This window comes from Balaenoptera borealis (assembly GCF_965194805.1).
Source record: "Balaenoptera borealis genome assembly, chromosome: 13".
Taxonomy (NCBI): Eukaryota; Metazoa; Chordata; class Mammalia; order Artiodactyla; family Balaenopteridae; genus Balaenoptera; species Balaenoptera borealis.
Window position 1 is genome coordinate 81,439,426 of NC_138870.1, and position 14,857 is coordinate 81,454,282.

General features: G+C 43.1%; 1 protein-coding gene across 3 annotated transcripts in view; it reads left to right on the forward strand.

Moving 5' to 3' along the window:
- Window positions 1-14,857, forward strand: part of AMDHD1 (amidohydrolase domain containing 1) — a 23,261-nt gene continuing 8,404 nt past the window's right edge. For all 3 annotated transcript variants that reach the window (XM_082349550.1, XM_082349549.1, XM_082349551.1), the window contains exons 1-7: window positions 1-222; window positions 1,974-2,080; window positions 3,471-3,535; window positions 5,513-5,790; window positions 7,868-8,093; window positions 9,076-9,200; window positions 14,177-14,270. In XM_082349550.1, the coding sequence (XP_082205676.1) occupies window positions 86-222; window positions 1,974-2,080; window positions 3,471-3,535; window positions 5,513-5,790; window positions 7,868-8,093; window positions 9,076-9,200; window positions 14,177-14,270 (1,032 nt within the window). In that variant the 5' untranslated portion in view covers window positions 1-85. The remainder of the gene's footprint in view (window positions 223-1,973; window positions 2,081-3,470; window positions 3,536-5,512; window positions 5,791-7,867; window positions 8,094-9,075; window positions 9,201-14,176; window positions 14,271-14,857) is intronic.

Sequence of the window (14,857 nt, forward strand, 5' to 3'; positions counted from 1 at the left end):
GCCTGCGGACCTGCCCCCTCTACCCCCTGCTGCCGCCCGCAGCGAGAGCCGCGCAGCCTCCGCTAGACCTGCGGTGCGCGGCGACATGGCGGGCGGCCACCGCCTCCTGCTGGAGAACGCGCGGCAAGTGGTGCTGGTGTGCGCCCGCGGCGAGCGCTTCCTGGCGCGGGACGCGCTGCGCAGCCTGGCGGTGCTGGAGGGCGCCAGCCTGGTGGTGGGCACGTAAGTGGCCGCGCGCTCTGGAGCTGCGGGCGCCCCGGGTCGTGTGCTGGGGGGACCGGTCAGCCAAGGCCCAGCTTGGTGCTCTTTCTGTAACTTGTGCGCTGTGGAGGGGAACGCGGTAACAGCCTTTCCGCACCCAGGGAGTCATTGGCACGCCTGCCTTTTAGGCGCCTGTTGCTAATGTATTTGGCCGCCTCCGGTTGTCATTCAGTTGAAGAAACCTCTCTCAAGCTGCACATTCCACTGGGGAGCATCAAGATCCCGCCTCTGCTGATAAAATATAATTGCAGCAATCTGAAGGCGTAGGGGTTCTCTCCAATGCTTCTTGAAGTGCGGACGGGGGACCACCTGCCTCAGACGGCCTGAGATTTTTTTTTTAAAGACAGACTTCTGATGCCGCCCCCCCCATCCCCAGATCTTTTTCTTTTTTGGAAGTTTTACTGAGATATAATTGGCATACAGCACTGTATAGATTTAAGGTGTACAGCGCAATGATTTGACTTACATACATCGTGAAATGATCACCAGTAAGTATAGTGAATATCCTCTCATATAGATACAAATTCAAAGAAGTAGAAAAAAATTTTTTCCGTGTGACCAGAACTCCTAGGACTTATTCTTTGAACAACTTTCATAAGTAACATACAGCAGTGTTTATTATATTTATCATGCTGTACATTACATCCCTGGTACTTATTTATCTTCTAATTAGAAGTTTGTACATTTTGACTACCTTCATCCAATCCCCTCCACCCCGTCCCCACCTATCCCCAGGTCTTTTGAATCAGGATCTCTATGGGTGGAGTTCTGAGATCTGAATTTTTACAAAGCACGTCTCCCACCCCCTTCGTCTGCACCCCAAAGCTTGAGAACCACAGAAAACGTTTAGATGGCGATGGTTTGGGGTGATAGATAATTAAGATTCAGCCACCAGAAAGAGAGCACATTTTCAGTTATTTTCATTTAAACTTCTGAGAATAAAAGAACAGCCCAAGTTTGGAAGGGTGGACTTGGAGTGGGAATGGGGGTTGGGTGCCCATCTGAATTGGAGAGCCCATGGCACTGCGATTACACAAGTCTCATCCCTTATCTGAGGCTGCTTAGGGTTGTGTAAGAGCCCAGCTTTTAGGGACTCTGTGTGTGTTTGTTTTTAATTAACGAAGGAATAAAAACATCCCCAGTGTTACCGTCAAAAATTTGTTAAAATGAGGTAACAGAATTGCATGGATGTAGGAACCTAGGACTAGTTGATGGCCATACTCCACGGAGTTCTGAGGATCCAGACCCCTACTGTCTTGCTCAGCTGAGCACTGCCCTCTTGCTCACAGGCACTCCAACGTCCAAGATTGCTGTGCCATCTCTCATTATGGTGTCTACCTTCCAGCCAGTAGGAAGTAGGCAGAGAAAACGATCCTATTGGCTAGAACTTAGTCACATGGCCACACCTGGCTGATGGGAGACACGGAAAGGTAGTCTTTATTCTGGGTGGTCATGCCTCCAGCTAAAATTTAGGAATCTAGCACTGTGGGAAAAGGGAACATTGATCTTGGGGAACAATTAGCAATCTCTGCTACACCTGATTTGACTTTTTGCCTTGCATGTGGCTAGAGTCAATTTCCAAAGACACATGCTCAAGAAGGAAATACAATAAATATTGACTGACACCAAAAGGCATCGATAACATGATCATTGGTCAAAATTTTCACAATATTTTCCCCAAAGTTAGTAATAATTTCTTGATTTTTATTCAGAGATGGGTTCATAAAAGCCATCGGTCCTGCTGATGCTATCCAAAAACAGTTTTCAGAAGAAACATTTCAAGAAAGAATTGACTGTACCGGGAAATGCATCTTGCCAGGTATCAACCTCTTTTTCAGTAAAGCCCTGAAAGCAGTTTTAGTAGTGTAAAGAGGAAGAGTAGTAGCTTGTTTTAAACATGGTCTCACAATAATATGAAAATATAATAGCTACCATTTATTGAATTTCTACTAGTAAATGTCTAGCTGCTTTACAAACGCACTTACATGTTGAATGAAACCGAACTGCCCTGTAAGGTAAGTATCATTATCTACACATTGCAGATTAGAACACTGATGTTTAGGGGTGAAATATCTTACCCAAGATCTCTAAACAGGTAAAGGGCAAGCTGGGAATCACACGCATTCATTCACTCCACTTCTTCCCACTCATATGCTGAAGAGAACCAGCTGTGCTGGGTTTGGGTTCAAAAGCTGTTGGAAGAATTTTATTAATCCATGGCATAGGGGAGGCAAAGAGAGCAAATTGCTCTCTGTAATTCCAGAATATACTCTAAATTTGTATAGAGTATGAAACAAAGGACCCATCTTCAGGCAGAAAAAACATAAATCAAAAAACCCTAGAGATTTCACTGAAGTTCATTTGTATCTTTAGTGATTGATAACAGAATCAGTTTATTAGCCATCATCTCCTACATTTTCTATGTTTTATGGCTTTATGTCATCCTCTGAAACAAATTTCACAAATTTTGAGTTCTGCGCAAACACAGAGGCTAGGATTTATACTTGCGTGCTGTGCACATCTGACAGAGCTTCTACTATCTGGCCCTTGGGGGTCAGGAGAGAAAGTCAGGGTGAAACCTCATGAGAAAGAGCAGAATATGGTAGAGAATATATGGTAGGGACTTTTGATTTTACTCCGATCAGAACCACTAATGAGCCATTTAATCCATAAGGCACTTTGAATGTTCTGGAAGGACAGACTTTACCAAATTGTACCGGGATAAACAAAAGTTTCAAGTGACCATTTTATAGTTTCTCTTGAATTAAAATATTTTTCTTTCTTAAAGAAAGATTCATCTTTCTGGTTTTATACTTTTCCTGCTCAAAGTTGAGTGTAGGGATAGTGTTATTCTTTTTCACACCCAGATTCTTCCTTGGTCATATAGTCCTTGGTTTTGCTCAGCTAATAGATTTGACATCCTGTTTTAAAAGGTTGCTTGGTGAGCATGGATTTATTGGGCAAAAGGAGCTGTATTTCTTTAGGGGATATTTTCATCATGTTGAGTCACACTCCTCCATTAGAGCCTTCTAGACCAACCATGCAGGGAGTCTTCTGGGAACCACACAGACAAATTCTCCCTTCTCCACCCTCCTCCAAGATGGCTGACCACCATCATGCTTTCCTAAGAACCGTATAGTAGAGTCTGCCTGCTGTCTAAGTGCTTTCTGTTTCTTAACTTTAAACGTGATTTGATTTATTGATTACAGGTTTAGTGGATGCACACACACATCCAGTATGGGCTGGTGAAAGAGTTCATGAGTTTGCGATGAAGGTAACTGCAATAAACAATGGCAAATCAAAATAAAGCACAAATATAGACGTGTTTTTCTAGAGTTTGTAGGCTGTTAGGCTTTACAACAAATGTCTACATGTCTTTTTAACGGATATTTTTACTGGCTTGGACTATGGAAATAAATTACAACAAAATTAACCAATTTATAGCTTGGTACCAAATCTTTATACTGTGCCCAGGGCTATCAGTCATTTCAAGTATAATAGTTTTCAAGATGTTTTAGCTGCCGAATCCTCCTTTTAAAATAGAGCTGACCTGCTTTGCTCACTAATTTCTCCTCTCTTTTCTTTTCCTCATTCCATTCCTTGGTAGCCTTTGAAGGGACTCCAGGAAACAGTTTGAAAATCACCATTCATTGGGGTCAAACTTGGAAAAACATATTATTAATCACAAAAATAAAATGTCTTATATTGTTCCCACTTTTTTTCCAGAAAAATGAGACTTATTAAGAAACATAAATTGTAGTCTTTGTCAGTCATTAATTAGCTGCAGTCAACACTCAAATCCCTGGTTTGAGCCATTTTCACATTGTTTATTTCCTTGTTTTTAGTAGACTTTATTTTTTAGAGCAGTTTTAGGTTCACAGAACAATTGAATGAAAGCTATAGAGATTTCCCATATACCACTGCTCCCTGCCCCCTGTCCAAAGTATAGCCTTTTCCATTTTCAACATCCCTGACCAGAGTGGTACATTTTTTACCATGGATGAACCTACACTGACACATCATTATCACCCAGAGTTCATAGCTTCCATTACTGTTGACTCTTGGTGTTGTGCGTCCTTTAGGTTTGGGCAAATGTATAATGACATGCCCCCACCATTGTAGTATCATACAGAGTAATTTTACTGCCCCAAAAATCCTCTCTGCTCTGCCTATTCATCCCCCTCTCCCCCCAGTCCCTGGCAACCACTGATCTTTCTACTGTCTCCATAGTTTTGCCTTTTCCAGAATGTCATAGAGTTGGAATCCTACAGTACATAGCCTTTTCAGGTTGTTCCCTCCATGTCTTTTCTTCACACTGTTTTTTAAAAACCTGTGCAGCCTAACAGCTAAATTGGATTATTTCAGAAAAAGAAAAAATTTCTTCAAAAACTGTCTACCTTTCTCAACAATCTAGAACTGTTTTTAAGGCTTTATTAAATCATTGAATTTCAGAGCCAAAAATCAACCTTAGAGATTTACGGTCCAATTCTCTCATTCTATGATGCAGAAAGTGATGCAAAAAGGGCCCAACCCATCAGGTTTTTTTTTTTTAACACGAAATGAACGAAGATCATTTATTATAAAACCATTGAAACTTTCCTTAAAAGCTCGAGTTTGCAATAACTTGAACGTGACAGAATTAAGAACAGAAGGGAAGGGTGTGACTAAGGGAGCCCCCCAGGCTGGCACACTTTGTTTGCACCACACACTCCTTGCTGCCCAGAGTAACAGGGGTCCAGTGGGATCCCAGAAAGAGCCTCTTTATTTGCTTGAGTGACAGAGGTCAGGCCCGAAACTCTACGTGGCCAAATACTGAGGGGTGGAAATGCTCTGGGTCTCCTAGTGGGGACTTGAATAACCACAGTGAGGTCCCTAATCGCCTAAGGTTTGCTTTCTCATAGGTACTGAGACTAGCTGGTACACACCGGGACTGACTGGGTTGTTAAAATACCGAAATACTTTTGTACCTGTTGGTAAACTGTCGCTAGCCTGAGGCCCCAAGTCCTCCCCACATCTCCCATTTCTGCCACCCCAGTCCCTTCCTGAAACACCTCTGACCCCTGCAACTCCCCACCACCCTGGCAGAGTAGGGACTTCCAGAGCTGTGTGCCCCACCATCCTTCCTGATCGGTTGGTGCCTGTGCCATGTCGATTGTCAGTCATGTCGAGTATCACCCCTGTACGTAGGTTCTGTAGACCTGCCTGCAACCTCCCTGCGTTTTGCAGACCTAAGGGTGAACCGTGTGTTCAGTTGGCAGGAGCCACATACATGGATATCCACCAGGCTGGAGGAGGGATCAACTTCACGGTGGAGCGCACGCGCCAGGCCTCGGAGGAGGCGCTGTTCAGCTCCTTCCGGCAGCGGCTTGGGTGCATGATGAGGGCGGGGACGACGCTGGCGGAATGCAAGAGCGGATACGGCCTCAACCTGGAGACGGAGCTCAAGATGCTACGCGTGATTGAGCGCGCCCGGCGGGAGCTGGACATCGGCATCTCAGCCACTTACTGCGGGGCTCACTCGGTGCCAAAGTAACGTCAGCCGAAGGGGCCGGGGTTTAACTCAGGGTAGTGAGAACGCAGAAGGGCTCATGTGGTGCCTTAGTGGGGCTGCGTTCTCCAGGGAGTGAAGGTGCACCAGCACATTAGCTCTTGCAGAGGGACCAGTTAGAGCCTTTGGAAAGGTGCTCTGATTCTAACCTTCAGGCATCTCACACACGTGGGTTTAGGAAGGCGGGCCCCACCAGACCCATCCGTTTGCAAGTTCCTTAATAGTGAAGGAAGAGGAGATGTTCAAAACTCTTGGTTAACAAAAAGAAATTCCCCTGATAGGTCTTTAAAATGACAGATATGAATTTAAATAGTTTCCCATGACAGTGAGCACAAAGGCACTTCAGGAACTGAGTAACACTCCATGGGAGGTAGATCAAATCTTGAAGTCAAGATGACTTAGGGAGGTTTTTATTTTTGTTCATCTGTTTGCTTGTTTAGCAGCAAACATTTTTGTTTTATTGCTGTAAATATTTTTTTCAGCTTTCCTCTTTATCTAAAAAGTTCCTCCTGTATGGATTTGCTATAGAGAATTCTCTCCCCTTCTGCTTCTGCATTTCATCCGTCCCGGAATTACTAGATCAGCAGGCCCTCAGTCCCAGAACCAAACGATCCAAAAGAAATCCAGGACTTGAAAATTCACAGGGCGTCTCCAAAGTCTTAGTGCAGTTTTAAGTTGTGATAACTAACTTAGATAATAAATGCTGCAGGCTTACAAAAATGGTTTAATCACATAAATAGCCAATTTAATTAAATCATATTAATAATTAAATCATTTAAGGTTAATCATTTAAAAAATTTTTACATTTATTTCTGTGAACTTTGACAAATAAAATTTTAATGTTAATATTTCATTTACCATCTTTAATCAAAGGAACTAAAAAAATTAACATTGAAATTATTATGAAAGATTTACAGAACTAAGTAGAAAAGAAATATAAATAACTTAACATTTCCAATGATGTTTGTTGTATGTTTTTAGCATTTATACTTCCGAAATTATTATGGCTTGAAACTGCACTAAGACTTTTGGGATATCCTGTCTATTATAGTCTGTTTTTTTTTTTTTTTAGTAGGAAAGACAATGTGACATGGTAGAAAAGTCTCAGGCTTTGGAGGGACACCAGACCTGGGTTCGAGTCTAGCTTAGCTACTTCCAGCTGGGTGATTTTGAATTAAGTTTTGATCACTTAACTCTTCTGAACATGAATTGCTTATCTGTAAATCAGCTAAATAACACCCTTATCCTATGTGGTTGTCTCGAGAATTAGAAACAGCATATATAAGTACCTGTCTCCTCAGAGTCCACCTCTATCTACCCACCCAGATGGTTTTTGCTGAGAGCCTTCTGTGTGCCAAATACAAGGCTGAAGTTTTACAGAAAATTTCTCCATCTGCCAGTGAGCCTCTGAGGTCTGATCTTGATCCCCGAAGATAAAGCCTGAGGCCCAGAGGATACCAAATGACGTCTACATCATGTGTCCAAAGTTATACGGCTAGCAAGTGGCGCAGCTCTGTGTCTGACTTCAAAAGCCCAGACCTTTCTCATATATAACTACCCCAGAATCTTAGAATTTCAGGGCCTCCTACTATCTTCCTCCCCTATGTCTGATGAGACAGAAAGCCTTAGGCAGATGCTTCTAGAAACAGTGTGGAGGAAGAAAAAGTCAGGGTAATAGCTTGGCCCAGGTAAGGGGCTCATGGTTGGGTTGTCAGGGAATCATCCAGGATGTCCTCTACGTGTCCTTGACAAGAAGATTCAGTTTTTCAGCCAGGCATTCCCAAAGGCAACCCAGATGTGCCAGAATGGATGAACCATCCGAGTCTCTGCCTATAGGGTCAGTGTATACAGAAGTCTTATCAATACCTCTGCTATGTAGGCTCATCCTGATTGCTAAGAGTCCTGAGTTATAGCTTTGATCTTCTCTTTACCTTTCTGAGGCTTGGGGTCATTTACCTACAATTTCTCAGGTTCTCCAAGTGCCACAAAAACCCTTTCTCCAATTAAAAAAAAAAAAACAAACTTGCCCACGGTAATCTCACTTTCTTCTTCCCTCAGAGGAAAAACTGCTGCTGAAGCCGCTGATGACATCATCAATAACCACCTCCCAAAGCTGAAGGAACTTGGCAGAAATGGGGAAATACACGTTGACAATATAGATGTGTTCTGTGAGAAGGGCGTCTTTGATCTCGATTCCACCAGAAGGATTCTTCAAAGTGGGAAAGATATAGGGTTACAGATTAACTTCCATGGGGATGAACTCCACCCAATGAAGGCTGCTGAGGTATGGGTGACCTTTTGCTTTTCCTTTGTCAACACTCGTGCTGTGGAAAACTTAATGAGTTTGTTCAAAGGAAGGAGTAACCTTCTGAAAAGATAGAGAATGGGGAAATTTGTTTGAAATATGTGCAGGTTGGTGCGGTTGACCCTTGGAATCCCAGACTTTTTTGCTGATCATTTATTTTTATTATTTCCTTCTGGTGATACTAGTAGAAAAAAGAAGTACCTTTGTGATCTCATTTACTAAATTCACAACCTATTTTGATTGGCACACAAAGCCACCCTAGCTCAGTCTGTTAATTCCACATGTAGCTTCTAGGGTCTTTCTGTGGCAGCATCCAGAGGACTTTTAGTGGAGCATACCATTAATAGCCACAGGATGATTTTCAAATCTATATGTCTTTTCCAGATTAATTTATTCATGCTTTCTACAAATATTTGAGTATCTGCTGTGTGCCAGGCACTCTCCTAGGCACTGAGAATTCAGCAGTAAGACGCACAAAATCCCTGCAGTTGGGGGTCTAGCTCTTTCCTCTAAGCCCTGGAGCTACATAAACAACTGCCCTTGGGGCATAAATACAGATGTAGATACTCTACATGTGTCTCGACCACCACACGTCCAATATGATCTCTTAATATCACGTCCAAATCTTGCCTGTGTTTCCTGCCCCAGTGAATGATGCCATTATCCATCTGTTGCCTAAGTTGAGACCCTGGATATCATTTTGACTCCTCCCTCCCCCTCACCTACTGCATTTCAGCTAACCAGCAAGTCCTCCCAATTCTCCTCCTAAATATCTCTGGATCCACTTCACAACACTGCCCACTTCAGATCACCGAGCTTGTGCTCATGAGAGGTAGTTGGCAAGAAATCTTAATAATAGAGTGCTGTTTGTTTTTGCAGGAAAAACCATTTGCTGGCATGTTATCGATTTGTTGTTGCTGTTGGTGAAACTTCTCTCTGTCTCTCTGCCCATTCTGCTTAGCTCGGGGTGGAACTGGGAGCGCAGGCAATCAGTCACCTGGAAGAAGTGAGTGACGAAGGCATTGCTGCCATGGCAGCGGCCAGGTGCTCTGCTGTCCTCCTGCCCACCACGGCCTACATGCTGAGGTGAGGTTGTTTCTCCCCCCAACATGAAAGCTGCAAGTATAAGCTGTGGAGACACAGACTTCCAAGATGCCCAAATATTCATCACCCTTACAAATCCCTTAAAAATGCAGATCAGGAAAACTTAGCTCATGGAAGATGCTAATACTGGTATGATATTTGTAATGAATTACCCTGAGGAAGGAGCTTAGACCCAAATTGTGTTTGAGTGGTGGGATTACTGGGGAGAGTGGCGCTTTCTGTTTCTTTCTTCCTCATTTTTGGAATTTTCCAATTAAAAAGCAATATGCATTACTTTTATAATTAGAAAATAGTGATATAGGCTTTATACTTTAAAAAACATGCATAAGATATTAGGGATATTTCACAGTATTCTGAATCTGAATGAGCTGCTTTCTAAGAGGATACAAGTGGGGACCATAATCCTCATAAATCCTGGGAGTGGGAGGAAAGAGGAGATGTCTAAGTATATTTTGTGGCATCTCCCTGGGGCTTTGGCCGTGTGCCCTCAATGGATTGAGCCCATGTAGTCCATCTTTTATGCCTGAGGGATTGGAAAAACAGGTTCAAGTAACTTTTATAAGGGAGAAGAAAGGAATATTGCAGTGCTTTTTTCAAATTTATTATGATTTTATACACATATATATAAAATATTATACATTTCTCTTATTACTATTCTCTTAAAGAGTAGACATAATGTAGGTTACCGTCAGGAAATATCCATCAATAACTATTCTCAGTATGATCAGCTGCTTTTCTTGCAAATCTCAATAGTCGTCAGAGTCATCAATCAAGACTTAATCTGGTTAATTTTCCACCACCCAAGGAATAAGTTTTTACAAAAGAAAAGGATTCCTTTAACTCACCTTGAATCTCTTAAGACAGAGCAAAAATCTGCGACTTGTGGTGCTGGAGGGCAGTTCAACATTAAAAGTCTGAACTTTGGGGCTTCCCTGGTGGCGCAGTGGTTGAGAATCTGCCTGCTAATGCAGGGGACACGGGTTCAAGCCCTGGTCTGGGAAGATCCCACATGCCGCAGAGCAACTAGGCCCGTGAGCCACAACTACTGAGCCTGCGCGTCTGGAGCTTGTGCTCCGCAACAAGAGAGGCTGCGACAATGAGAGGCCCGCGCACCGCGATGAAGAGTGGCCCCCGCTTGCCACAACTAGAGAAAGCTCTCGCACAGAAATGAAGACCCAACACAGCCAAAATTAAATAGATAAATTAACTAAAAAAAAAAAAAAAAAAAGTCTGAACTTTGTCCCTATGCCAATGGCAGCTGCCACGTGCCGTCACCACAAGATGGGTGTTTAGCATCCTGTTTGGATGACAGGGGCAACCAAAGAGAAGGCCACGCTCTTCTCTGGCTTCTCTGTTTCTGTATTTCTCTGATCTCTCCATCAGGAGGAACCTGCAGGTTTCCCCGCTGCGCCCTGAACTCTCTTGACTCTCATTTCCAGAATAACCATTGCCTTATGCCACTCAAGGGCTTCTTTTAATCATTATTTTATGCATCTTTGTGTATAATATTTAAATTTATTCAGGACACATTCACCTTAGTTTATCTGGAGCCCCCTTTATAATTTTACTGCCTTGTACATACATATATTTTTCCTCCTTGAGTAGTTCGGGAAAGGGAGGGGAGGCCATCAGAGTGACCGGCAGGGCAATTTTAACGTCTACCCTTTCCTCACTCTGTATCTCTGCTTCACCCACCTCTCTCACACATTGTCCTAGCAGAGAAACACTATTTTAAGTGGTCCTGGAAACTGCCTGTCGTAGACTGGGAATGCTTCAAGGGCAAGTGTCACCTCTGTACCCCCAATCCTTGATTAATTTCTGTATTCAACATGCGTGTTGGGGGCCCACTACTTGTCAGGCACTGTTCTAGGCACTGTGGATCCAGCCACAAATAAAACAGAGTCTTGTCCTCAAGGAGCTTACATTCTAATGGGGAGAGACAGACAATGTGCAAACCGACCAATGAACATAGAAAATGTCAGGTGATGCTTGGTGCTGTGAAAACAATCCAAGTGAGGCGAGAGGATACAGTGTTTGAGGGGAGGGTGCTGTGTTTTTAGGGTGGTCAGGGAAGGCTTTCGGAGGAGGGGACATTTGGGCAGAGACCTCCAGGAAGTGAGGGAGCAAGCCATATCTGGGGGAAGGAGCCGGGATAACTAGAAGAGTGTTCTGAGTGGATGGACGGTGAGCGCAGTGGTAGAAATGCACTGAGGGTATTTGAGGAACAACAGAGTGAGGCCAGAGAGGCACAAGCCAGGCAGGGAGAGATAGGAGACGAGGCCAGAAAGAGGGGCAGTTCTTGAAGGGCTGAGTTCATGGTGCAGACAGGAAGCCCACGGGAAGCCACTGAGAGTGGTTAAAAACACAGCGACATGATCTAACTTATTTTTCTAAAAAATCCCTCTGGCTGCTAGGAAGAGAATATATTTTAAGGGGCTTGAGGGTAGAAGCAGGAAAGCCAGTTAGGATGGTCTTAACAAATATCCTAGCAAGCAATGATGGTGACTTGGATCCAAGGTGGTAGCAGAGGGATATAAAAATGAGTTGGATTCTGGATATAGTTTTAAGGGGGAGCCAACAAGATTTTCTGATGGGTTGGATGTGGCCTGTGAGAAACGACTCAAGGATGACTCTGAGGCTTTAGTACGTGGCACAGAGTTTTCACTAATGGGATGGTTTTAGAATGACTGGCTGAATTAATGACCAGGCAAGTTTTATTGATCTCCGTGTGTTAGATACCATATGCTTTTCATTGAGGCTGCCAAGAAGTCCCTGTATTTTGAGGAGAAAATACAACTGAAGTGCAATGCAAACACAATAATAAAAAATTAAAGAATTCCTTTAACAAAACATAATCGATCAGCTATTAATACTAGGCACTGTGCTGGTACTAGAGACACAATGGTGAATAAGACACACATGGTCCTTCACGGAATTTGCAGTCTAAGCATATGAAACATGATAAATGAATAGTAAGACCTACAGAGGTAATGAAAAGGATAATCACTTCTGGCTGAGTGGCCAGGGAAAGTGAGCATGGGTGGGCGAAATGTGAGCTGGGCCTGGGAATATGAATGCATTTCAGGGAGGGGTGGATATTCTAGGCAAGGAGAACGGCAGACTCAGAAATGTACAAATAGAAAACCCCAGTGGTTCGAGGGCAGTATTGGGTAGGGCAAGGATGAGAAAGGAGGCCCTGAAAGAAGTGTGGGCTCAGCTTGTGGGGAGCCTCGAATGCCAAACTTAGGTGGACTTTGTATAAAACATAAATAAAACCTATTCTGAGCACAGCTATAAAGTTATTCTTTTTTTTTTTAAACAATGGTTTCATGAGCAGTGATGGGGGCCTCTGTGTTTTGTTTTGTTTTTTAAATTTTTATTTATTTTTATTTATTTATGGCTGTGTTGGGTCTTCGTTTCTGCGCGAGGGCTTTCTCTAGTTGCGGCGAGCGGGGGCCACTCTTCATCGCGGTGCGCGGGCCTCTCACTATCGCGGCCTCTCTTGTTGCGGAGCACAGGCTCCAGACGGGCAGGCTCAGTAGCTGTGGCTCACGGGCCCAGCCGCTCCGCGGCACGTGGGATCCTCCCAGACCAGGGCCCGAACCCATGTCCCCTGCATTGGCAGGCAGACTCCCAGCCACTGCGCCACCAGGGAAGCCCAAAATTATTCTATTCTTTGCCATATTTAGTACACTCCTAGAATATAACAGTATCATTCATTCATTCAATCAAAAATATTAATTAGCCAGAGGCAGGACTGGGTGCTGGGACAAATTATAAGAAAAAGAAATCATCCTTTCAGCGATCCTTAGCCCCTGCTGGACTTTCCAGCAGAGGGGCAGCTGTAGTAGTCTCAATACTTTACAACCAACCGATCAATCAAATTGAACTGAAGGCTAGAGTAGGGTCTCAAAGGAGGGGTCAGGGTTACCCTCAGGAGCTTTTTCTAAAGACAACTCCTGGGCAGTACAGGTTCATAATGGCTGAGCACCAGTGCTCTATCATTGTCATGAAACAATAGCTATTGTCTCTAAAATGGAGGTGTGTGGGGTGCTGGGGAAGCCAGAGGAAATGAGGGCCAACAAGGTGACTCGGAAGGCTTCCCAGCGGAGGTCTCTCCTTGACCAAACTTTATTCAGGGTCCTCTGAGCCCCTCTCTCCAATAAGCCTCAATCTTGCCTATAAACCTATAGACTCTTAGCACAAATGATTTTGTTCACCCACCTTCCCCAACATTATGAGACTTGAACAAACACTGGCATAGTTTCTAACAGCTCCACGATGCCTCCCTAGAATGAGCCCAGGCCCCCTTAGAATACCTGTCTGAGAAAGCCCAACCTGCCAGGAAAATTAACTGTTTGTTCCAGTAAAGCCTGGTGATAGTAGATAGGCCTTTGAACTTCCTCTTAGAGCAGTTACTTTAAAAAGCTTGCAAGGAGGTCAGGGAGATACCCAATCCAGGAAGGAGCACAAATATTTTACATATTAGTTTCTTGGGCCTTCAGAAATTTGAAGGACCTATAATAATGTTTGAGACCCCCTCTCCCCCCCAAAAAAGGAGAAGGAGAGATATGAACAAAAAATTGCAAAATGTTAATTTAGAAAGCATTATTTAAACCTCATTGTTTATATTTGGGAATCAAAAAAAGTTTATTACATTTGAAAACAATTTTAAGTTTTCTCCCTTCGCAAGAATCTCTGAATATATATAAAGATTGTCATGATAATCCAAAATTTAAAAAGTTAGCTATAGCCAAGTGATTTCAAAAGCAGGATGATAAAAATCAGGAGTCCTGGGGTTCTGCTGGACGCCACCTCTAATCACTTAATCTTGAGTTTCTGTTTCTTCTTCCAGAACACGAAGGGGTTGGATATCTTAAGTCTGCTTCAACTCTGAACATCTGTTCTTCAAAAGTTCCACTTCTAGAGACTGACATCATTTTTTTCCCTCTCCTTAGACTGAAGCAACCTCGAGCCAGGAAAATGTTAGATGAAGGGGTAATAGTCGCTCTGGGCAGCGATTTCAACCCTAATGCGTATTGTTTTTCAATGGTAATTACTTTTAATGTGCCTTTCATAGTCTATGAAACTTCTACCAAGCATATAAATAATTTTAAAATATTTCACTAACTGTTAAAATGTTTCAAAGATCTGAAAAGATTTTCCTGTGGAACAAGAAAAGAGTGTGGACAGCAGTGTAATTGGATATTTCTGTGCCACTTGAATGCCTCCAGGCTGAGAGAGGAGAGAGAAGGTTCTATTGATACTATGCTTTGCTGCAGCCTTTGGGCATTGTGGTTTTACAGTAACCTATTTCCCCTCTCAGAATTGCATAAGCTCCAAGAAGTTTAGTAAGTTTTAGTAAGTTAGTGTGGAGATGAGCTTCATCTTACACAGTAAGTGGCCTTGAAAAGTAATAAATAAATATTAAATACATATAGGGGGTGTGTGGGTAAGTAATCTCTATAATAAATGAATCTTTCCCAAAGCATAAGAATCTTTACGTGTAAATGTAAATTTAACTTTTCTCATACTAATTTAGTCAGCTCCACTTATACATTTAACTATCATTATTTGTTGTGCTGTGTTGAGAAATGTCCTAGGTGGCAGCTGCTGTTTTGTTGCTTTTCTCCAATGCT